Source organism: Halichoeres trimaculatus, unplaced genomic scaffold, assembly GCF_033239565.1.
Source record: "Halichoeres trimaculatus isolate MK-OKI-2021-1 unplaced genomic scaffold, fHalTri1.1 fHalTri1_scaffold_12, whole genome shotgun sequence".
Lineage (NCBI taxonomy): Eukaryota > Metazoa > Chordata > Actinopteri > Labriformes > Labridae > Halichoeres > Halichoeres trimaculatus.
In genome coordinates this window covers 14603865-14627385 of record NW_027437190.1, presented here as the reverse complement: position 1 = coordinate 14627385, position 23521 = coordinate 14603865, and the positions used below count along the sequence as shown (strand labels likewise).

The following is a 23521-nucleotide window of genomic DNA, read 5'->3' as shown; positions in this document are numbered from 1 at the left end:
GATGATACATTTCTGCCTCTCAGACCCATGACACTTCATTTTTAAAAACTTTGACCTATTTGTCACATTTAGGGACACTGCCCTTGTCATTTTGTGGTTATATCACAACATTACACCCATTATGGTGAAGGAAAAAAAGCAAATTTTAGTACAATAATACTAATAACTCATAGTGAACTCATAACACAAATAAATAAACTTCCTGTACAATTACCAAGTTTAGTTGTTGTACTCATTAGGTCTTATTTATCCCAAACAGCAAGTAGAAATGAAATATGCACACCAGGTAAAAGCTTAGGTATCAGGAGGTTAAGTTTTCATGTAAACAAAACCTTTGCAAAATTATATATTTTCAAGCAAAGAAAGTTGTGAAATTGTCTTGAATGTTGGGAGACATTTCTCATGGATCATGAAATATCAGATAACACAATACAATAAAAATAAAGATGAAAAAGTTCAGAGTGGAAATAAGTGCATAAATATCACAAAACTAAATGAGCTGGAGTCTGTTTTCTTATATGGGACAGCAAACCAAAGTGATCACCATAGAAATAACTGATGTCCTTTTGCAACGTGACATATAGTTTTAAATTTTATAGAGCAGAAGATAGGACGACTCCATACTACCGAACATCTAAACCTCCTAGTTGATTTTGACAAAACTGAAGGATTTTATGCATTATTTCAGAGAAAATTAAACTACTGAGAAAAAGAAACATAACAATCTATTTTACCACATTTTTTAGTTTCTGTTGTTAAAAAATTAAAACTGTGGAAAATTAACAGTCCTTTGGCTAAATTTTCAAAAATATTTACAATCAGAAAAAATGTTGGGTAAGTGTCTTCTTTTTGTTTTCTTTTTTTCAGGTGTGCTGAAGCAAGTTTTGAACAGTCAAACATTTTATCAATTTTCCTTCAAGATGAGTTAAAGCAGCTAGAAAATTGTGTTCCCACGGCATGTGATCTGTTGTACTATCTGGTGGTACTTTATCTCCCTCTAATGGAAAGTAGTGGAAGTTACATTTTCAGTCAGAGATCCACTGGAATACTGAGACTGATCAGAAGTGTGCCCAAAATTTTTGTTATTCAGTAGTCTGAATTTACATAATTACCTAATCTTAGCGTGCATTTGATTTTGGAGGATTAAAGGTTTCTGAGTGATTTATGTATATTTTTATTTTTATTAAAAAAAGGAAGTTTGCTATGAATCCAAGTGCCACATTTGATGTAAAACACGATGCACCTCTTGATCCATTCTATATAATCTGTGGCATGTCAGTTGTGAAATAGCGAGCCTCCACATGACACCTCATACAGGTAGAACAGGAATGCGCTGGTGGGGGCAGAGCCAGAGGAAACGGGGTTACACAGGGCAACTGAACACACCACAAACAGAAGCATGACTAAGAGCAAAACATTTGGCACAGAGAAGCTGAGGTGGTTTGTCATGGGCAGTTCAAAGAATACAAACTCTTGAAGGTGAAGAATTTGACATTTTCCCTTTAAGACATAACTGCAGCTCATGACTAGAGTTAAAACAGTCAATACTTCAAATGTTCACGTACAAGACACTTCATTGGTTTGTGTCAGCTCACTTTAGCTAGAAACATAGCCTTAAAAATAAGCTACATTAACATAAATTGAGTTAATCTGACCCAAAGTAGGACCTGGGGATAGCTTCTCAGAATCGAGCGGGTTTTTTTGCACAGCTTCTCCTCTTTGCAGTGAACACAGACAAACCCCAGGATTTTATTTCCTTTCTGCCAGAACCTGACGAACAAGTTTCTTCTTTTGCTGAGGGCGGAATAAGCCTGCTTGCTGCAACACAGTGACCTCAGGGAGATGAGCTTGACAACAATAATCTGCGAGATAAAGAGGAGAAGTAGGCTGAAGAGACAGGAAGAAATGCGACTGAATGACTTGTTGAGAAATGAGAGTCAGTAATTAAGTGAAAACCAATGAGGCCTCTCAGATTCATATTATACTGAAGTGTTAAGTAAGCATCTGATGAGAAACAAGCATTTCTGTGCCAGCTCATAGAATGATGTCTGTGAGCTAACATGTTAAAGACATGTTCATGTGTTCAGCCATAAAAAAGATGGGGATTTTTTTTTTATTTTTTAAAAACAAGACTCATCTGTGAATAAAAAAAGCAGTTTGACATTTAGGAAAGTAACATTGCCTTGAAGTATATACATCATGGCTTAACAAAGCTGTTTTCAGGCCTGAAACATGCTTTAAAAAAGGCTTGATGGCAGGAGTCACTACAAACACATAATACACAGACAATGGCTTTCATAAACAATCGCACAGTCAAGAATGAGGATGGTTATGTCCCAGTATCAGTCTCTGTCCTCTGGCCTAACTGTGAAGATTGCATTGAGGAGTGTAGTCATGTCTCTTCAAACACTGCATGCAAATACATAAAAACACACTCTTTCTCCCTGTGTGAAATCAAAGGGTCATCTGCTGGAGAGACAATGGGTCCATGAATTTAACTGACACTCCAAGAGCAAACATTAACCGGACCACTGAAAGGAGGAGTACACACGCCATGTTAAAGGTGCTCCTGTCAGTAACAACACACAAGTTATACTGGATAACAGCGTCCATCTCATCGGATGCATCATGTTTGCCTCAGTGTTCAGAGAAGAAGAGGAGCGCCCGAGGAGTCCGTTTCAGTGTCATGATGGTAGGCCGAGTAGGCTGTGGCGGTACTGGAGGAGTACGCTGCAGGAGGGGGGAAAGAAGATTTATTTACTGCACTGCAAAGAGAAAACTCTGCGTATATAACTCAGAAAGAATGAGGTATTACACTTCAACCTCACATCCTGAGGGCTGCCATGTGAAAGTTGTGGAAACACAATGTGTTGCACCCTCTTTGAAAGACACGTAACAAGACACCCTGTCCTCTAACCGACTCTTTGCGGAACAAGTAGAAAAAAACAACAAAAAAACAGCTGCTTTTGTGCTGTAATCCACCTGTAACCGGAGCTGTTCGCTAAAATGACATAAGACATTCTGGGGCATATATTTAATGTGACTTGATCGTGAGGTGTAGCATGACCGCTGAGCTGCAGGGGAGAATAGGGGGCAGGTTGATGAGCGGGTGTAAGGTGGCAGATAAGGGGAGGAGGCAGCTAATGAGCGAGGGATTGTAATATGCAGAGAAAGGGGCAGGAATGCAGGGCTTTCACTGTGCTAAGAGTGGTATGTTAGAGGAAAGTAGAGAGGAGGTGAGAAACTGCCTGCAGCTGCAGCAGGTACAATAGAGCGCACAGAGCGAGTCTCACATCGATGTAGCTGGGCAGTAATTACATCTGAATACCCCGGACCAGTAAAGACTGTGGCTCCATCAGCGAATACAGTTATAATAACACTTTTAACCAATAATTACACAATCTGATTTTGCTTTGTTCTAAATCTCTCTTCAACTTTTAACTTACTTAATGGAGGAGCGATTAAAAATTCTCACATGTACACTTACTTCTCCCACTGTAGTGTCTCATTTTCCTCGCCAGCTCATCCGACGGCGTCTGCTCTGACACTTTCACCTCTGGAACTGCAGCAAGGGACAAAAAGACAAAAAAATGAGTAGCAGCAGCAGCAGCAGCAGCAGCAGCAGCAGCTTCAGCAGACATTCACAACATTAGTCTGTTCACCTCTGCTCTTGTGCAATAGCTGTTGAAGACAGCTTGTACCTGTTTGAACTTGCCCCGGATTTACCAATTATTTTTAGGTCACTGCCTGTAAAATACCCGCTGCATTAGGGCCTAAAACTATGTGACAAACAAAAGCACTTCAACAGACACTATGAGTCATTAAAGGAAACGGATGAGAGGTTGTATCGGTGGATCTGATAGGTTGGAAGCAGCTAGAGGAGAAAATTTGTGTGTTCATAATATTATTTGTAGACATGATATTCTTACAGTCACTGCTCATGAAAGTGTTGGTCATGGTCTCATTGCCGCTGTCAGGAAGAGTCCCGTCACTTCTACCGTTTGGCCGCTGTTGTCCCGTAGAATGGGGGCTCTTGTACTTCTTGCCCTTCCTCGTGCTGATGCGGATGACCCCGTGCACCAGCTTGCACTCAGCCTCCTGCTCCTCCAGGTTGTAGTCCTGGGCAATGCTGTAGATGAGCTCGCTGATTTCGTTGGTCTTGCGAGAGAAAGAGGAGTCGGAGGTGCATTTGGCGAGCTGGTCGATCTGGTGGAGGGCATAAAGCTCCAGCAGCTTCTTGGTGATCAGAGAGTCAATGTCTGTGCCTGTGTCGCTCAGGTCGTCTAAGTCATAGTCCTCGCGGGATAGAAGGCTGGTGTTGCTAATGGGTCGCTGGCTTTCCCCCTTTCCTGGAGTGCGGGTCCGTTTTGGGGCAGGAGCTGGATAGCGGACAGTCTGACCTGCAATACGCACGTCCGGATAGCGGAAGCTGTCACTTGTTGGCAACTTTGAGACTTTGGGGGACTTCCTAGACTCCAAGGGGACGCCACAAGTGGGGTTGGAGACAGCCATGCCATTAGGAGTGTGAGTCTCAGTACTTGCTTTAGGGGGGTGGTCTGTGGAGCTCTCATTAACAGGCAGGCAGGGCTCTCTGCTGCCATAAAATCCACAGGTCAGTACACAGCAGATAAGAGCCTTACAGCTGCTCCAGCCCATAGAGGCACAGGAGCCACAGGCATGTCTGCTGGCAGGTGTGCTGTCTGCCGACCCCGGGATAAATCCAATAGTCTCTGAGCCCCGGCTTGTGCCGTTCCTCGGGTGGCCTCTGCTGCGGCTGTGCTTGTGGTCTGGATACCGGGGGTGGTCTGTGTGGTGCTCATGCAGATGCTGCTCCCCATGAGGGTCCTTGTAGGAGTCCTGGCTGCTCTCCCTGGATATAGTCCGAGTGTGGCGATACTTCTCTGCTCTGGGGCCAGAGTTGTGGTGTTTATGGTGGCGGGACGCCTGGGGAGCCCCTGTGCTGTGGCCAGGCATGGCTCAAAAAGCCTGGGACCTGGTGCGGAAGAGATTTGTGTAGAATTAAAACCAGGTGTTAGCTTCCTTTCATGTTTCTTAACCCACTTTCAGTACGTGTCGTGAACAGAAACTTCCAGTAAAGCAGCCTCCCTTGAAGTCCTGAGAATGTAAATAACCCAGTGCATTGATTGCTGCTCAGATAGTCATTTGGCTCATTTCGTCTTGGCCTTGTTTGTGTGACAGTTCGGTTTACACCTAAACTCATCTAACATCAAACCCTTTTTCAAATTATCTCACAAAACGTCCACTTACCGCATAAGAGGAAACACTCGTGGTTGTCTTTTATCCCAGGTAACTTGTTCAACAAGCAAACCGCGGAAGTCTCACTCAGAAAACTTGAGCTCGCGCTTCAAAAAGAGAAAAACTTTGCTTTCGACCGCTCAAAGATTTCAGGAGACCTTTTACATAAGAGAAAAACACTGACTCTTGCAAACATAAACTCGATTTACTTGACCTGACAACATAAATCAGCTCATTCGCGTCGTCTTCTTGCTGAAAAACTCTGCCTTGAGTTGCCGAGTCTCCCACTGTTTGGCTATTACCTGCGGCTACTGCTAATCCCAGATCCTACACCCTCCCACAGGTGAGTGGTGACGTCACGCGAGGCGGGTATAAAAGCGGATGAAGGAAAACAAAGAGGAGCAGCTGAAGGTGACTAGAAATATAATACACAAGAACTGATAGAAAAGTACGGAAGCGTATTGCATTCACTTAAAGAAAAAAAAAATCATGTTTTTCAGAGTGATATATTCTTCGGTTTGTTTTTTGTGGTAATTGATTTTGTTTTTCTGATTAATATTTTTTTATTGGTTTGTTTTTTGTTATAATTAATTCTGTTTTTATGAGTAATTTTTTTCGTGGTAATTAATTTTGTTTTTCTGATTAATATTTTTTATTGGTTTGTTTTTTGTTATAATTTTTTCTGTTTTTATGAGTAATTTTTTGTGGTAATTAATTTTGTGTTTCTGATTAATATTTTTTTATTGGTTTGTTTTTTGTTATAATTTTTTCTGTTTTTATGAGTAATTTTTTTCCTCCTGTTTTTAGGAGTAATTTTTTTCCTGAAGTATCGAGCTTCTTCGAAATCCCGTGAGAACCTCCAACCTGCAGACGACTCCCGTGGATGTGTGGTGGCTCCTGTGTCCCGCACATAGGCTATATGCCTTATCCTTAATTTTCTACCGGTCTGTACCGGGTCAATAAATGTAAGGTATTAGCCACACACAGGGTAAAACACCCTTGTTATGTTTTCGACTTTATCCTTATATTTTATATAAGCGTATTTTTCAATGTAATACTTAATTAATAGACGAAGATGTGGCATTGAAAAAATGCATTGCTTCTACACTGGAAAGCCGGTAGAAAGTTAAGGATGAGGCATAGCTTCATGTGCCGGACAGGATCTCTGATCCGTGCGGGACACAGGAGCCACCACACATCCACGGGAGTCGTCAGCAAGTTGGAGGTTCTCACGGGATTTCGAAGAAGCTCGATACGTCAGGAAAAAAATTACTCCTAAAAACAGGAGGAAAAAAATTACTCATAAAAACAGAAAAAATTATAACAAAAAACAAACCAATAAAAAATATTAATCAGAAAAACAAAATGAATTACCACAAAAAATTACTCATAAAAACAGAAAAAATTATAACAAAAAACAAACCAATAAAAAAATCTTAATAAGAAAAACAAAAATAATTACCACAAAAAAATTACTCATAAAAACATAAATAATTATAACAAAAAACAAAACAATAAAAAATTATTAATCAGAAAAACAAAATTAATTACCACAAAAAACAAACCGAAAAATAAATTACTCTGAAAAACATGAGTTGTTTTTTTTTTTCTTCAAGTGAATGCAATACGCTTCCATAGAAAAAGAGCTTTTAATCCGAACCGAAACATAAATATTTGCTGGTTGGCTATTTCTTTCTTATACAGTAGAATGGTGAAACCTAACATCATATTTGGACCTCTCTACACATGCACACACACTCTCACAAACCAATGTGTACTACCAGCAGGTGTTTTCCTGAATAGTATCTCTCATTTTGCCCTATTTTCCCCTCAGTTGAATCACTTAATCACCCAAACCGTGAGCTGAAGAAGTAAAGTCACCTGGAGAAAAATATGAGTCCATGCAACACTCCGTCTTCTTCATTTACTGAAGTCAAAACAAAACAGTAACACTCAAAAAAAACATCAAAATGTTTCTTTAATTGTAACAATAGGAAAGCAGCATTCATGCCAAGCATTAGACTTTATATTTATTCGTTAAATACAGTAACACAGATCACATTTTGAGTACAGTAAAGATACATACAAGTATTTAGCTCTCTCTTACTAAAGGATGCATTAACTTATAAAGTCTTACTACAAATCTTATATGATGTCTGCAGTTTCTCACATTCACATCCATGGCATTGAGCTTCTGAGTGTTGAACTCTAAATTGTATCTTGATATTCAAAATCTAACACAAAAACAATTTTTTAAAAAACACATGCAAATATGTTTTTTTTTTGTATTTTAATCAAGACTGTGATTTTCTTTTTTTAAGGAAAAATTTGATAACACATTATCAAGGTTACATGTTTAATGCTCTGTTATGGTGCCTGATAAAAAGGCACTTCAGGTGGGATCATAACTTTTATATATACAAAAAAATAAATAACTTACAGTTAATCTACCTGCATAATCTGTTCACATAGTAGCTTTCTGGCTCACTGTTTTCTTTTCAAAGGCTCACTGGGAGAGATAGTTGTTTTAACCTGTGTGTCTGCAGGGACCTGGATAATAAAGGTGTCATTAGGCAGGTGTTGGGATGGAGCTGATCCTAAATGCCCCTGTGCCCTGCTGCCTGTATTACCTGCCGGGATGTGCCCAAGCCGAGGGTCTGAGTCAATCTCATACCGATAGTGATAACCCTCCAGGACATCTCGACATGCGTCTCTCATGTCATTGATCCACTGCTTCATACCTTTGCGGTTCAGGTAGAGAACAAAAAGAAACACCATGCCCACAAACCCAAGCACCAGTCCAAGGAACACATAAGAGGTCGGCAGGGTGAGGTCAGGCACCTCTGCCTGGGTTGAAACAACACATCCAATGGCCTGAACACTGAGCCCTCGCACATGGGTGTCACTTAACCTTCTCGGAGAGGCACACCTCACATCTTCCATGTCTATCTGAGCCCTGGATTCATTCAGCCAGGACACAAACTCTTGGATCTCACAGGAGCAGGTGTAGGGATTACCACCAAGTAGGATCCGGATGCTGCTGAGCTTCTCCAGCTCCTGCAAAGCATCCACCTTAAAGGTAGTGAAATCATTATGTGTAAGATCCAACACCTGCAGATGGTTCATGCCAGAAAAGGTCCCACTGTACACAGCCACCAGGGAGTTGTTGGTGAGGAAGAGTTGCTGCAGGTTAGGAAGGTGAGAGAACATGCCAGGGGGCAGCAGGGTGAGGCGGTTCCCAGAGAGGTCAAGGCGGAGGAGACCCTCAAGGCCACCCCATCGCAGGGCTGTGGTGAGGTCTGTGAGGGCGCTGTAGTTGTGCAGTGAGCGGCTCAGGTTAAGCTCCTGAAGGGGGCTGCCTGGTATACTGAAAGCTTCTGGATGGATAAGAGCCAGCTGGTTACCGCTGAGGTCGAGGAAGCGCAGATTGAGGAGTGTAGAGAAGCTGTGGGATGCCATCTGAGTGATCCTGTGAACACCACTAACAGTTATATCTGTCCTAACACTTTTACCATTATTCTCATGTTTGGATAAGAGTCATGCACTTCACTGTACTGTCAGAGAGACCAAAAGATACTGGAGTAACAGACATCATTTATTACTGAGATACACATCAAGAAAGTCAGTCTTTTTAAATATGGCTTGATATACAGTAATGAAGCAACAGAAAACTCTGACATTCTCACCTATTATTGCTCAAAATGATGTTGGTGACATTCTCCAGCTCTGTAAATGCATCAGGTCCAATCTGGTGTATATTATTCCCTGTGATGATGACAGTCTTTGAATATCCTGGGATACTCAATGGCACTGTGTGTAGATCCGCGGAAACACATTTCATTGTGCGAGTGACAGAAAAACACTCACAGCCAGAAGGACACTCTGAGCACTGACTCGGTGTACAGAGGAGGAGTCCCAAAAACACCTGGAACATGAAAACACACATTTCTAAAGGTATAGCTGGTTAAAAAATTAAGACAAAAAAAACAACTGTACATGAAAAAATACAGCTTTAAAAAAAAATGTAATCCTGAACGCAGCTTTTGTTCTCACAAACTAAACCAATGCTGCGGAGGTGGCAAAGAGCGCTCCAGCATCAGCCACTCTGAATGTGCTCCACTCTGGGAATAAAGGTTCCCGTGAATTGATGGAGTTCATAACACGCAGAATCTGCTGGATGGAAAAGGTGCGTGGTTCCCTTAAAGGTACAGGGCACCAACAGCCTGTGACCTACACTGACAGCCAGAGGGGAATTTGTACACAACAGATCCTAAAATAAGTAAGAGGAAGAAACCTGCTGATAATTGGAAAAAATAATAAGTTTACATTTTTCAGACACAGAACCAAAAAACAAAGTTGTCAAATAGATAACAGTTTCATGAAGCAAATCTTCTTAAGTTAATGCTTTTTAGGCAGAGTTTCAGAAACATTCACAAAGGTGTGATCAGAAAGCTTTCAAAATCAAATGATGCACAAATACAGATCATCACTTTACACTCATGTCCATGAACACACATGATTTTATACACAAGATGGTAAAGGGCTTCAGGGAGCATTTGTACAGCAAAAGAAAAAGAGGTTTTCTCACACATGGGTCCCACATCATGTTATCTTTGATTACAGCCTCTATCTCTCGGACAATTAATGTAAGAAAACTTTCAGCAGTGAGGTTTCTTGAGCTATTTTGTGTCGACTCATCACTTAAACGTACATTAGCTGACCTCAAAACTAATTTATCGCTGCCTTTCTTGAGAAACACGTCTCCAGATTTCACAGTCTTGCTCTGCCGTGTTGCAATCTAGAAATTATCATCTGCTTTCACTCTGTAGCCTTGATTTCTAAGAAAAACACAGGACCCACTATGTGTAAAACTCTTTATTTTAAGATAAATAAGTTAAAATAAGTATAAAGAGCACACAACATAAAATCATAAACAGAAAAACTACTTGTTTAAACATGAATCCTTGATTTCAAGCTGCTCATACACAGCCTGACGTTTCCCTTATTTACAAACAATGTCTTTCATTAGGAATTTTGGGCACATACAAAAGTCCTATACATAAACACACCATTCATGTCAAGAGCTTATGAAAGCATGAAATGTGAAGTCTGTGAAGTTATCCGGGTGAACTGCTGCCTTCACTACTGCAGGTTGAATGTGAGGATGAACGTGGCGAGGACCCCGCTGATCATTAAGAAGGGAAGCCAGGTTTTGAGGAGCGCAGCCCAGCTGAAGGATACAGAGAGGGTAGTGTGTTAGTGAAACATCTGGATAGCGTGTGTGTGGTGGAGAGGGTGAGACAGGCTCAAACAAGGACAAGCCAAGTGTTGAAGTATCACATGTTCCAGTGTCTTTACCCGCACAGACCAACATCTCCCCTCACTTTCTACCTCCCTCTGCTCTTGAACACACCCCGGCGCATGTCCTACTGTCCTCTCCACCCAGCCGGTGCAGGGAGCCCCACCGGGGAAGTGACCTTCAGCGGTGGCACAGAGGGGGTGCGCTCGCTGTCAGTGATGAATTACTTGACTCCCCACCGGTTTAAAAGGACTCCTGTGCTGTGGGAGTGTACGTGCAGAGGCAGCACAAAGTGGGATGCTGGCAGTTCTTTATGTGGGTCAGCAGAGAATAATGAGGGGGATTTTCTGAGCCATATGGTCCCTGGTGAGTCCCACAACAGAGACATTTCACATGTTTGTGATTTAAATACTTTAGGTGTGTCTGGTCTGTTAGGGCTTCTTCCCTCTACTGATGTCCCATGTCCAGTTAAAGATTAAAGAGAGGGTTTCATACGTGTTTTGGCTTTATACTGTCTCTCTGGTACCCTCATAGTAGCTTTACATTATTCACAGCCAGAAAAAAAAACATTTTTTCTCTCTCACTGGTGTTTTAGAAAACATTTGCTCCACCTCTGTCTAAATCGTTTCTTTTCAGTTGCTGTTTCTTTAAGGTCCCCCACTCCAACAACCCCCTTTACTCGGATTGGCCAGCCCTCTAAAGGCCTGTCAGGGGCAGAGCTATCAGCAGACTGTCAAGTTTGGCATCTTCAAACAGGAAGATGGAAATTCATGCAAGCCCGTAATAAAACAAACACCAAAGAGTCCACCAGAGGGACACTTTTGTACTGACATATGTTCTGTTTGCCAAAGCCAAAGTGCTTGACTGGCTGTTATTTCAATCCCATAGTACTTAAAATTTTGAACTCAAAAGCATCTGGCTAATGATTAAAAAATAATTGCTTTGTAAAAGGAGTTTAAACGTAAATTATCCCATAAAAGTAACTATTGTTTCCCAATAATACTTTATTCAGGTAAAAACAACAAATGCAAACTGTACTGACAGCCTCTGCACAAGACGTACAACTAAATTCTTATTCTCGATGTGAATTGTTCCTCGTAATGCAAAAAAAGCCAGGTGAGGTTAAAACACTTACCTCACATGTTTCCCATGAATGAAAGACAGCACACACAGGTTCACCATGTTCCATGATGTGCTGTTATCATAGCGCATGAGGTTGAGAGCCATGGCTACGTGGGAATGACAGTTATCTAAGCACAAATTGTGCTTCAGACAAAGAGAAAACAAAAGTTTAAAAAAAAATGTGAGTAATGATGCAGAAACATTTGCACAAGGAACATAGTATGATCTTACCGGTCGACACTTGTATTCCTCAGATGCATCATACACTGCTTTGTCCCATGCAGCAGCACCATTGCCACACACTTTGTCCACATCAAGCTTCCAGTACCTGCCAGATGAGATTCCAGTCAATCAGAGTAGTCACCTGATGGTTCGCTGTACCCGTTGAAACAATATCAAATAAAAAATACTTAATCAATGAAAACGTACTTTGTCGGTCTGCCAAAACCCATGTTGTCCTCCTGTTAAAAAAAAAAACAAAACAAAATAAAACATCCTGTTTGTGATTAACCTGAACTCAAGCCCTCAACAAATTAGTTTGGAATTCAGATCTTCTTTTGAAGATCATCTTTAACATCTTTAACTCAAAATACAGCAGATCCCCAAGTATTAGTTAGGGCCATTCAAGTGGAATCAATGGAAGCCACAATTCCTATTGTAAAAACTGCATTTCTGGGTCAGTCTACCAGAAACATACATTTTCACTGCAAACACCTTTTACATTTATTATTATTTTAATTTTTTAAATCTGAATATTAAGGCATATATAAATTTTCAGAACTTAATAATTTCTCAACTCAGCATGTTTTATCCAAAGACTGTATAAAAACATGGACATAGTCTCAACAACGTCACCAGTCTGTTCCCTATACCAAGAAATGAAGCCAATCTGCAGACACAGCCCGCCAGTCAGGTGAGCTGTGTCTCTGATTGGACAATCAAACGATCCTAATAACTTCTAAACCGCAGAGTTGGAAAAAAAAAACACTCACAGTACAGTGTGTGCCAATAAGGAAATAAGCATTTTAGACCCAAGCCATTTTACGAAAATGTGCTTTTAATGCCGTAAAAGTCTGTTGTTTTTTTTTTTGTTTTTTTTTTTTTTTGGCTGGATGTGTACGTGGCTACCTGTCTTTCTGCAGCCAGCCTTAAGCAGATCCTCAATGAACAGCAGCTTTTAGTCCTTCCCCAAAGGCTTCATTTTTCTAAACTGGATGTTGCCTCTTTAAACATTTTCTTTCCATTATTTGCAATCTCAATCAAAAAATTTTAAACTGTTACGATTATAATTAAAATTTTGTTTCATAAAGCTTTCCTTTTTTGATTCTTTAATGTGACACAGCCTGGTTCTTTGGGCTGACCGCTCTGCAAAAAAATGATAAGTCAAATTTTTAGAAAAAAATAAAATTGCAAAGGAAAGAGGCATTGGCAATGGCAGAGCTCAACCTCAATCAGTGTCAGATACATATTCACTTACTCTTAGTAAAAACCTTAAAGATATGTGCATTACTCACACATATCTGCACAGTTGTTGGATTACTCTTTATTTTTATAACTCCTGTCTAAATTCAAACTTTATTTGACTTATGTAAAGGTTAAAAAAAATCTTTTTTTGACAAACCTGCTGATGGTGTAGGTCAAGATATGCTGGGGACAGGCCCATTTTACAGATTTATTAATTCAAATGACGATTTTAACGTAGAGAAAAAACATTAAAATAAGCTAATAACTGATGTAGCCTTGACTAATCAAGTCACAGAAAACAACCTCCATGGTAACAACTAATGTAGTTTCTGGTAGAATTTCCCACCTCAGTATCTCAATGGGCTGCATCAATGCTGTTTGATTTAACTAAACCGCTTTAACAGGTGATACTCACCGAAACAAAATAGGATCCTGCAAAGTCTCTTATGACTCCAGAAGAAGTGCATATGCCCATGTGACCAATGAATGGGAGCAGCCACCTGCGGTATGAACGCAGCATAACACAATATTAGTCTACATTACAAAGAACAGTACGTTGGTAAAGAAAATGTTCTTCTAATACAAACAAAGAGAGGATATGAAATATAAAAATGTTAACTGTTTTTCATTCATCTTGGTACCATTAGACGGCTAAATATTCTGTCACATCAATGACCGTTAAGTTAGCAAACCGAGTGAGTACTGTGTGTTATCTTCTTACGATAAAATAGGAATGGGAGTCCAGACAATGCAGTAAGGGTACCGACAGTTCTTTCTGTCGCTTTTTAAGAAATCTCCAGGATAGTTCATCATTACGTCGGTCTCATCAACCTCCGCCATCACTGCCTGGAGTGATGGGTACGGGTGTGACGCACTTCTACAGAGCGCCAAGAGGGCCAAAATTCATCCCCGCTCTACAGTGTTTACATCATCCATGCGTGTGTTAAGCGCCACCTGGCGTTTGATGAGTTATTAGTTGAAAGACAGAAACAGATTTTTATGGTTTTTATCAAATGGCAAAGGCCATTGGGTAGTGTAGTAGAGTACAATAGAGTTCAATTTGACGTTTAGTAAAAAAAAAAAAACTGCATGTGAATAGGTTTATAAAATAATCATTATCAAATTACACTTTCATTTTTACCTTCTTTGTAATCATGAAAGTTTGAATTTTTCCACCTAAGATGGAAAAAAAACATTATTCAAGGATAAAAAAAAATGTATATATAGTTCTTGCAGTTTAACATTACCTAGATATGCCCTTATGTTCAGGGTTTAAAAAAATGAAAAAAATAAAAACAATTTTCTTTGAGAGAAAATTTATTTGTGAAGACTCACCTTTTTATGGCAGTCTTTTATCAGAGCATTTTAAAAAATCATTTTAATAACTTTTTTCTTCTTTTAAGAAAATCACACAATTTTGCAACTCTGCACCACGACTCATATCTTAAAATCTGTTTAATCTTATTTCTTATTGTGTCTTATCATTTTAATCAGCTTTTTATTGAATTTTGTTTTCTTGTAATATGTTCTGTTTGTAAAGCACTTTGAATTGCCTTGCTGAAATGTGCTATATAAATAAACTTGCCTTGCCTACGTTTCTTGTGGATGACTGAGCTGCTTACAGAAATATTTGGTGTAAAAGTTGTTTAATTGCACTTTATTAGAGCCCTGCAAAGACTGTCAAAGCGTTTTTTTTATCTCTCCCTTTTTTCACTTTTACATTATAGCATAGCCCAAGGTCCAGTTCATTTGTTTAACCTTTCAAAATTTGCACTATATCAGTGACTTGTCAACTACCTGACTTGTAGACTACAGGCATAACTTATGCCATGTCCAAGAATAGTGCAGAAATAAATTGGACGCTCTGGCTGAAAAGGAAAATGCTCAAAAAAAAATACCTAGAGCATACACCAGCATCACCATTAGTGTTTGGGCTGGAGTTTATACTGTTAACTGGGTTATGTGGTAGAGTCACTCCATCTACACTGGGCAGTGTATTAGTAGCTTCTGTTCCAGCTCTCCAGCTGGTTTCTCATCAAGTGGGCCGATCTGACAGGTACCTCCTAAAAAAGTACTACTCTAAGTCTGTATTTTAGTTCCACTCTTTTAAATTGTTTTACTTTTGTGTATTTTCATACTGTGTGAAGTTCAACTATGATGTTTCATGCTCATGTGCACTTAAGTTTGGACATTCAGTCAGCTTTATCACTGTAACCTACACAACTCCAAAAACTGGGTCACCTCATTATGCACATTTTATGAGGCATGAGATGCTCCCTAAACTACTCCTGCTGCCGATGCACTGTGCTAACATTTGTTGCAGAGTCAGCAAAACTAAGGGGTAAAGCAGACACTGATGAATGTACAGGATTCCAGAGTCTCACCTACAGTTTATTTTTCCCAGCCTAATTAGAAAGGTGCCACCAATACTGTGCTGTTGTGTAGCTGTGGAGGACAAACAGTTCATCATTAGTTCCCATAAAAAAAAAGAACAGCAACAAAATAAAAGATTTTTCTCAATAGCTGTATTTTTTTCTTTGTTTCCAACAAAGGTTTTTATTGGACTCCTCTTAAACCAAAAACAAATATGTCAAATTAATGAACAACGTAAACACATGGAAGCCTAGTGTTGCATGTTGAGGAACATTCTTGACATTGACCCTTCACAGGGGGAATTAGCTATTTAATGAGCAATGGAAAGAATGGCTCTGAGTCTTTTTGTGCACACTTCTCTGGTCAGAGAAGCCTCATACAAAAGAGACTGAACCCCTGACTGCAGCAGAACACTAGTGCCAAACCTCACACTGCTTGTCTTGTAGGCAGGAAAGATGATATCCCTGCCTATCACCACCGAATCCTTAGTTGCCACAAACCGTCAATTAGCATCTGTGTCCTGTTTCTACCCAACAGGAATCTCACACCAATAACTCATGCCAAATGACACTAACTTGTTTAAAACACCAAAATGTTTTGGAAAGTTTTTTCCTTTTTTTTTAATCAAATATATTTTGTTGATGTCTTGTTGAACTTGTCAACAGTCTTTTGTAGTAAAACCTCTGAACTAAAAGAAGCACAGAAAACCAAAGTCATGTTTCAGTGAAACAAAGTTTTGACAATTTTCAATCCTTGGCCATTTTAATGAACAGCTGACAACCTTTGGTGTTAGAAACCATTATTTTTAAGTTATAAATCAAACAAAGCTTACAAATATATTTCATTGAAACAACACTTGCAACTTTAGAAACTTGGAAATTTTTTAGGCTTCCTGTGACCAAAACTTCAACTGAAAATAGGATCAAGTCAAACTCAGAATCAGTGACTTGGGTGTGCAGCTTTCTGAAATGAGCAGACAAAACTCTGAGCTCCATCCAGCTGTGTAGCAGACAGGAGATGCAACAAAGCACTGTCTTCAAATCTGTGGTCTGATCCTCCATGGAGGACACTGCAGCTGTGTGGCCACCCTGACCTGAAAATAGGTCAATCAACCACTGGCTTTTTCTTCTTCGTCTTCTTCTTCTTCTGTGTCTCTCCAACATAAACCTGAGGAGGAATAAGTGCTGAAAACTCCTCCTTCTTTGCAAGAAACGGGGGAGTGAAGTGGAAGGTGCTCTCCTCAGAGGTGTCCCCCCCTCTGCCACTGTGAGGTGTGGAGGGAGAGGCTGAGTTGTTACTGGTGCTTTGAAGGGGTGAGATGCGCGTCTTCTCCACCCTCCATGAATTCCTCTCCCCCAAAAGTGGTCTGCGTCAGTCCTCTGTTTGGACAGGGGAGGGCGATGCATAGTGCAGAGACGTGACTTGACATTTTCTCTGTGTTTCAGACTGGGGGAGGGGTTTAGATTCAAACAGGAACTGGGCGAGAGCTTTGCCATCTACATCCTTCAGTTGACTGGCTGACACTCAGTTTAGCTTGGCCGACACTGCACTTGTCCCTCTGAGCTGTCCTCGTCATCCGAGCCTTCTGGGCCGACACCACGCAGGCCTGTGATCCGATAGCCCATATTAAGCAGCATTACCTCCAGCGGGTCGGCATTCATACGCCGCTGGTTTGCCTGAGCAGCACCTTCCATGTCCTCCACCACTCGGACGTTTTCGCACTCAGTCTGTTCAGAGAAAGCAGAAGAAAAGAGTCAGTGTGATGATGATCTCTACAAACTATACAAGGAGCCATACTTCCCTCAAAAAATGCACTGGGATTTGACATCTTAACATTTTTCCAATGATAGCTTGTAAAAAAAGACTAAAATGATTTAATTTTGAAAAAAAATAATAATTTGAACAATTTGAACAAAAAAAATCACAATTTAAAATTGTTAAACAAAAAAATCCAGATACTTCAATTTTTTCTCCCACTCCTATTAAATGTGTGTTCTTTATCCAACTACAAGCAATAAGGTTCGACTGCAAAGACATATATTTAACTGCAGATATTCTAAATCCAGTTTTTAATTTGGGTAATTAATGAAAAAGTTGGTTTTGGGCTGAGGTTAGAAGTGAAACTATTGTATAAACTTTTTGATTTGGGTTTTTTGGTTTACTGACACAAGTTCATGTCTTTATATTTAACTGTCTGGTAAGTGTCAATTGACAATGCAATCATAAGCATCGAGAAATGTGTGTGTTTCTCTGGGGTACACGCTGCATTTCTCCACTAAAAAAACCTGTTTACTGGATGTCTGCCCACTTGTTAAGGTTTTTTGTCCACTCACAAACCTGTGAGTCATTTACCATTTATCAAATTGGTGTTATTTAGGTGAAGAACGCCATTTTTGGTGGATATCACCCTCACATCCCATCACAAACCATTGTAATCCACAGCACTTCTGTTGCAAAGATGCACGTACAGGGAATTGGTCTGTACGCAGTTTTAATAAATTACAAATAATCAAATTGGGATTTATTAACAATCTACACAGTTTCACAGCATTTTTTGAACTGGGATTGTTTGAAATGTAAGCAAACCAAACCAAAACGTGCACTGCGCGCCAGTAAATTCATATAGGAACACAATTGTCGGTTGTTTACCTCAGGTCTGGGGTTCCATAACCGCACGACAGGATCAATACCGCTAGTAGCCAGGAAACAGTAGCTGGGATGAGGCTGCAGACAGTTAACTATAGACTCATCCCCCTGCAGGATTCTCACAAGATTAGTTGTTTCCTTTTCCCAGATAAAAAAGGAGCCGTCATCTGAGCCGCTGACGATGTATTGGCCTTTGCTGTGGAGAAGGAAACAGAAGCCATTTAGACCTGCTGGTCCAGCAATGTTCTTTGAACTGTTGTTTTAATTAAGACAGATAAAACTGAGCAAAAATGATCTGTGTCTCCCTGAACTACAGTGGAGATGTGGTATGAGTTTCAGAGCTCTGGTGAGGTCAACTTTGCATGATGTTCTTCTGTACAAGGTTCAATCCCCCTTGTTTAAACAAGTATGCACTCAGATGTATGGTAAAGTGTTTACTTTGATAAATACAGCAGCTGTAGCCTCCATCTATGAATGAAAGCCAATTTAATTGCAGGGTTTTGCTCTTCTGACTTACTGGTGTAGATTTATTGTTCTGCATTGAGTAACGGAGCATGTGCCTACCTCCTGAAACTTGAACTGACCTTCCAAAGAAATTAGCCTCTTTGATGTCTGTAGTTGTGTTGCAGTGACCACAGTATCTGTGCTTATAGTCAAAGCTGCGCTCCCTCAACACCAGCTCGTCTTCAGGGATGGACTCTTTCCGACTGAAGGAGTGGAATCGAATGGAGCTGTTTGCCTTTTTATCATCTGCTGGTGAAAAAAACGTATGAGTACACAAACATCCAAACACTCTCAACACGTTTTCTTTCATTTAAAATTCCAGCAATGTTCACTTTCCTTAACAGATAAGAACTACTGCAAAACAGCGCCCACTCTTGCCTACCTGATTCCGTCTTGGTGAAGAGAGCCGCCTTTATGTCTTTGTCTAAGGCATCACATGCACTACTGTGTGCCTGTTCAGGGAACTTTCCTTTAAAATCATCCAGACATTCGAGAGCTTCAGTCACATACTTCAGCTCAAACAGACAGCGCGCCAGTCTGAAATGGGCCTTGAGGTGACCTGGGTTTAGAGTCAATGCCTTCAGACAGTCCCTGAGGGCATCATAATGGTCTCCATCCCTGTGAAACACAGATATTAATTAAAAGACTTGATAAATCATTTCATGAACTTCAGGTGAAATATCCATCTACAAATATGAAACAACACAAAGGTATGTACCACTTGCGCTTCATGTAGGCTGCAGCTCTGTTCCCGTACAGCATGGCGTTGCAGCTGGCGTGATGAATACCTAAACTGTACAGCTGGATGGCCTGTGTCCACTGCTGTCGTGCAAATGCATCATTGGCTTGTTGTTTTATCTTCTCTAAGTGAGCAGGGAGCTCTGTAGAACTACAGCAAGAGCAGCAGATGTATAATCCTTTAACAAGTGAGTTCATATTCAAACCTTTAAAGAGTCAGTCAGTGCAAAACAAACACTCGTAACTACCTTGAAAGCATCTTGCTTTCTGCAAGTCTAATATGGCTAGTTGGCAAGTGGATTCCATTGGAGACACCATTGGTTGTCTTCCCGTTTTGTACATCTCCTGTGAAGCCAAAGATCAACAAACCACACATCAACAGATTTATATATCAGAGACTATTTCAGATTTTCTTTTGGCACAGACCCACCTGTTGATGACTGCCACTTTTTTGGAAGCAAGAATGTATATGGCCGCTGTTTAAAAGTCAAGTCAAACAGATACACCTAAGAGAAAAAAACAAGAATACACAGAAAAGCTAAAGTTCAACCACTGTCAGAAAACACTTATAAACTCCTCTCATCATTTCTGTTTTAAAGATTACCTGTTCACCGCCCATGTTGACAAGCAGCTCAGTGCCATCGGGACTGAAAGTGACATAGGTGGCCACCAGGACCCGCAGGCGGTTATTATAGTCTGGGAGTTTCACTGGCAAGTGCCCTGGAGTCATCAAACACAAGGTGATGTTCTTCAACTTATTCCTCAAAACCATTTTTCTGCATCTGAACATTTCCCTATGCTATTACTCTACCCTGTTGATACACTTACAATTCAGCCTTGTACGCACCTGCAACATAATACTGCCCGGCTCCGTCTGGTATAGGCTTCTGCCTTTCACAGAATGTGTGCACAGCAGCCGATGTGCTCTGACTCATAGATTTCCTGTGAAAGGACAGAAGATGTGGTTAGTTGACACCTGTGGTGGGTACTGTGCTACGTTTGAGTGATTTCTGAATTATTATGATAACTAATTAATGATGCAACTGACCTGTAGTTGTGAATCATTCTAATGTCATAGAGGCGGACGAAAGGCCCGTTGGCACCCACAGCCAGGTAGTTGTTGTCCCTCGGGTTGACAGCTAAACACTTGGCCTCGACTAGCTGACCACAGAACTCCGTCAGGTCAATCAGCACCTCAGAGCGTTTACTGCTCTCCCTCAGGTCGTACTGTCTGCAGCGAACATCAGAAATGGAACATAAATATTAACTGTGTCTGATCACCATCAGCTATTTTGTGATTGTTGTCCTGTCCGACCTGATGATGCCATCCTCCGCAGCACTCCAGAAAGTGTTCGGCCACATGGGCGCTGTTGCGATGCGTTTGACTCTATTGGTATGATCAGAAAACATGTGGATGGTTTCCTTCACTGTCAAGTCATGGACATGGACCTTCGTGTCGGCTGCCCCTGTTACCAAGATTCTGTCCCCAGAATGAGGGAGAAACTGTGTGGGCGGACAAGAAACAACAAAAGGATTTGTTAAGGACGTACAGATACAGCAGGAAAAAACTGTGTGAAACTGTGAGAAACTGAAGGTGCATCAAAGTGTCTATATAAATTACACGCGCAATCCATCTATTTCTACTTTTCTTTTTAATGGTAAACAGTCTGTTGAAGACACTTAAAGGCAACAAAAATGGAGCTTTTTCTTTTTACTTTTTGACCTCATCATCAAACTTTAAGTCATAAGGCTTCAACGGCATTCCCTCGTGGCAATTTTTGTCTTGCCAGTTAAACAAAATCAGCTCAGGCTATGAAGTACAAAGAGACCTTCTGAATCTACTAAATAACAAACAGTGCCCTCTAGTGTGGGTACTGTTTTATGTTTTCCTCAAATTAGAGGGACCATTTATGAATCATGAAGAAGGTCCTTTCATTGAACTGAGTTTTTTTATTTGATGAATTGACTGTTTCAGTTGCTAAATTGAAATTAAATGTACTAATATACCAACATGTTTAAATGCCATTCAACTAAATAAAAAGAGCACTGTGTTTACCTGGTCTTTGCATAAGCAGAGAGAAAGAGCACACGAGCTATGAAGTTTCCTTAGCTTTCATCTAACACTCATCTCAGCCTTAGCTAGCTTGTTTAAACTTAGTCACATCAAAGTTCAACCGTCCTTACCTTTACAGAGAATATATTTGCTGCATGACCTGTGTGCATAGTTGTAAGCTTCTTGTGTTTGAATGGATCCCAGATGACTGCATGCTGATCATCTGAGCCTGAGGCCAGTAAGCTAAACACAAAAAGAATCAAATCATGCAACAATTTGTTATTATCTTTACATGGTATATCTTTAATCATTGTAAAATTCAAGATGTGCAGTAACTGAACAGGTTTATTATTATTCTTCAAATTCAGAACGCTGATTCGATAGCTGTTTGGGATAAGTAGAAGCACTGCTCTATCAACACTAAACAGTCTAAGTGGAGGCAAGGAGGCTAACACTAACAGTAACAGAAACATGAAGCCCTGCATGCTTTTATGTGATACATAACAAAGAAACAGCAATGTTTTAACTGGAGAAATAAATAGAACAGCTGAGTAATTTTACTTGGACCTATAGCCTAATCATATTAGGCCTTTGATTACTAGGAATATATTGATTTGTATATTAGGTGAAATCTAAGCTTTCAACACTTACTCTCCTTGTTCATTCCACTCCAAACAGTTTACACAGCCAGTGTGACCCTATGAACACAAAACATCTACTAGGTTAACACACAAAGAACAAACTATTCAGTAAAGATGTGATGAAACGTGAAGACTCTCTGAGTCTTCCTTTTTTAATCGATATGTACACACAGGCTTCCTGTCACTGACCTGAAGCTCAGCCTCCAGTCCAAGCCTTTTGATAAAGGGGTCCGTCACATGGTAAGACCTTTGAAATCCTGGTGCTCTTTTGTCCTAAGGATGTATATCAAACTCCCCGTCAGGCATATGTACATCAGAAAGCATAGCATCTAATGTGACAGATCCGTTTCATTTCTGTATAGAGCAGACACAGTGCCTGAGCGATTACATGTCAACTGAATCTCTTTGAATACTTACTCTGATCTGCCTGTGCAGGATGTCTCTGGTGATGTTGACAGTAGTCATGGCCTCCCCACAAAACATAAAATTAGTGTCTGGGCTCGGGGTTCCAGTGCTCAGGAGTCAGTTGACATTTATTATGCCTCTGATTAGCTGAAAAATATTAGAAACATAAAGCAGTTGAAGATAGTTCAGTCAGGGGACTTGTCAAAACCTCACAGGGTTTTCTAGTTATTTTGTGATCAGCGATTGAAGGTGAACTGATATTGCACAGCAAAGGCGAGGTGGTCATCATACCCGCGAATAATTTACTCAAACTGACGCCCTTCAAAACAGCTTCAAAATTAGTGTGTATTATCCTCTATTAGGTGGAAACACTTATTTTCCCACAGAGACTTGGGCTTGCCAGCGCGAAGGAACATAAACAACACGACTTGATTGGCTAACAAGCTAATGATGTGTGTGCAGCTCTGTTAGTGCCTTAAACATCGTTTTCTCTGAACGGTAAGGGTTGTTATGGTTATTTACATGCCAAGTTTCTCTTGTGCTGTTATGCTAAATCCCAAGTGCCAATCCATCAGGCCTTTAAAAGACAAGTAGCTGGAGCTAGCGTATTCTTGTTACCTTGTTAGCTAAACAAAACGTCCACTTCTTGAAACGTTAACATTTGCAAGGCTTTAAATGCAGTGTCAGACTGTAAGATAGATCTCACCACTTTCCTTGAACAAAATTTGCTTCTGTCATGAAATGTCCATTTGATACGCGTAAATAATTACACTCTATGTGAGTTTGTTGACAGGATTCACGGTAATACCTTCTTCGACTTGAACACTAAGCTCCACCCATTTATCACGTTTTACGTCATCACGCAACTTTCTTCCGCTAAGCCAAAAACATCACAGACACTTCCGGTCTAGTGTCAGAACAAAAGCGGTGTCCCTACAAATTAAAGTTATACTACGAGTAGATATAATACAGTGTCAGTGGTGTGAAGACGCACTTAAGCGTTAAATGGCTTCTGTTTTG

At 40.4% G+C, this 23521-nt stretch overlaps 4 protein-coding genes across 6 annotated transcripts; all 4 read right to left on the bottom strand.

Annotated features, from left to right (window-relative positions):
- Positions 1-2085: 2085 nt before the first annotated feature.
- kdf1a (keratinocyte differentiation factor 1a) lies at positions 2086-5574 on the bottom strand. Its single transcript, XM_074683645.1, has 4 exons — positions 5269-5574; positions 3930-4993; positions 3488-3562; positions 2086-2730 (listed from the first exon to the last, which is right to left on the bottom strand). Exons 2-4 carry the CDS (start codon positions 4972-4974, stop codon positions 2645-2647), a joined length of 1206 nt encoding a protein of 401 aa, XP_074539746.1. The 5' UTR covers positions 4975-4993; positions 5269-5574; the 3' UTR covers positions 2086-2644.
- Positions 5575-7609: 2035 nt separating this feature from the next.
- Positions 7610-9213, bottom strand: LOC141801414 (trophoblast glycoprotein-like). Its single transcript, XM_074684453.1, has 2 exons — positions 8943-9213; positions 7610-8725 (listed from the first exon to the last, which is right to left on the bottom strand). Exons 1-2 carry the CDS (start codon positions 9200-9202, stop codon positions 7741-7743), a joined length of 1245 nt encoding a protein of 414 aa, XP_074540554.1. The 5' UTR covers positions 9203-9213; the 3' UTR covers positions 7610-7740.
- Positions 9214-9231: 18 nt separating this feature from the next.
- On the bottom strand, positions 9232-14038 carry LOC141801415 (transmembrane protein 222-like). The gene is made up of 6 exons (XM_074684454.1): positions 13863-14038; positions 13557-13641; positions 12107-12138; positions 11909-12005; positions 11691-11821; positions 9232-10486 (listed from the first exon to the last, which is right to left on the bottom strand). The coding sequence occupies exons 1-6, from the start codon at positions 13979-13981 to the stop codon at positions 10399-10401; spliced, it is 552 nt and encodes a 183-aa protein (XP_074540555.1). The 5' UTR covers positions 13982-14038; the 3' UTR covers positions 9232-10398.
- Positions 14039-15747: 1709 nt separating this feature from the next.
- wdtc1 (WD and tetratricopeptide repeats 1) lies at positions 15748-23390 on the bottom strand. 3 transcript variants are annotated; one of them, XM_074682941.1, is made up of 16 exons: positions 23310-23390; positions 22514-22648; positions 22286-22369; positions 22107-22153; positions 21587-21698; positions 20718-20905; positions 20451-20633; positions 20250-20344; positions 20007-20122; positions 19833-19908; positions 19651-19747; positions 19383-19553; positions 19047-19282; positions 18745-18913; positions 18164-18356; positions 15748-17241 (listed from the first exon to the last, which is right to left on the bottom strand). In XM_074682941.1, the coding sequence occupies exons 2-16, from the start codon at positions 22577-22579 to the stop codon at positions 17044-17046; spliced, it is 2031 nt and encodes a 676-aa protein (XP_074539042.1). In that variant the 5' UTR covers positions 22580-22648; positions 23310-23390; the 3' UTR covers positions 15748-17043. The 3 variants fall into 3 exon arrangements, with proteins under 3 accessions (XP_074539042.1, XP_074539041.1, XP_074539043.1); XM_074682940.1 differs by having other exon boundaries at positions 23208-23347; XM_074682942.1 differs by having other exon boundaries at positions 18745-18910; positions 23208-23347.
- Between the last annotated feature and the right edge of the window lie 131 nt (positions 23391-23521).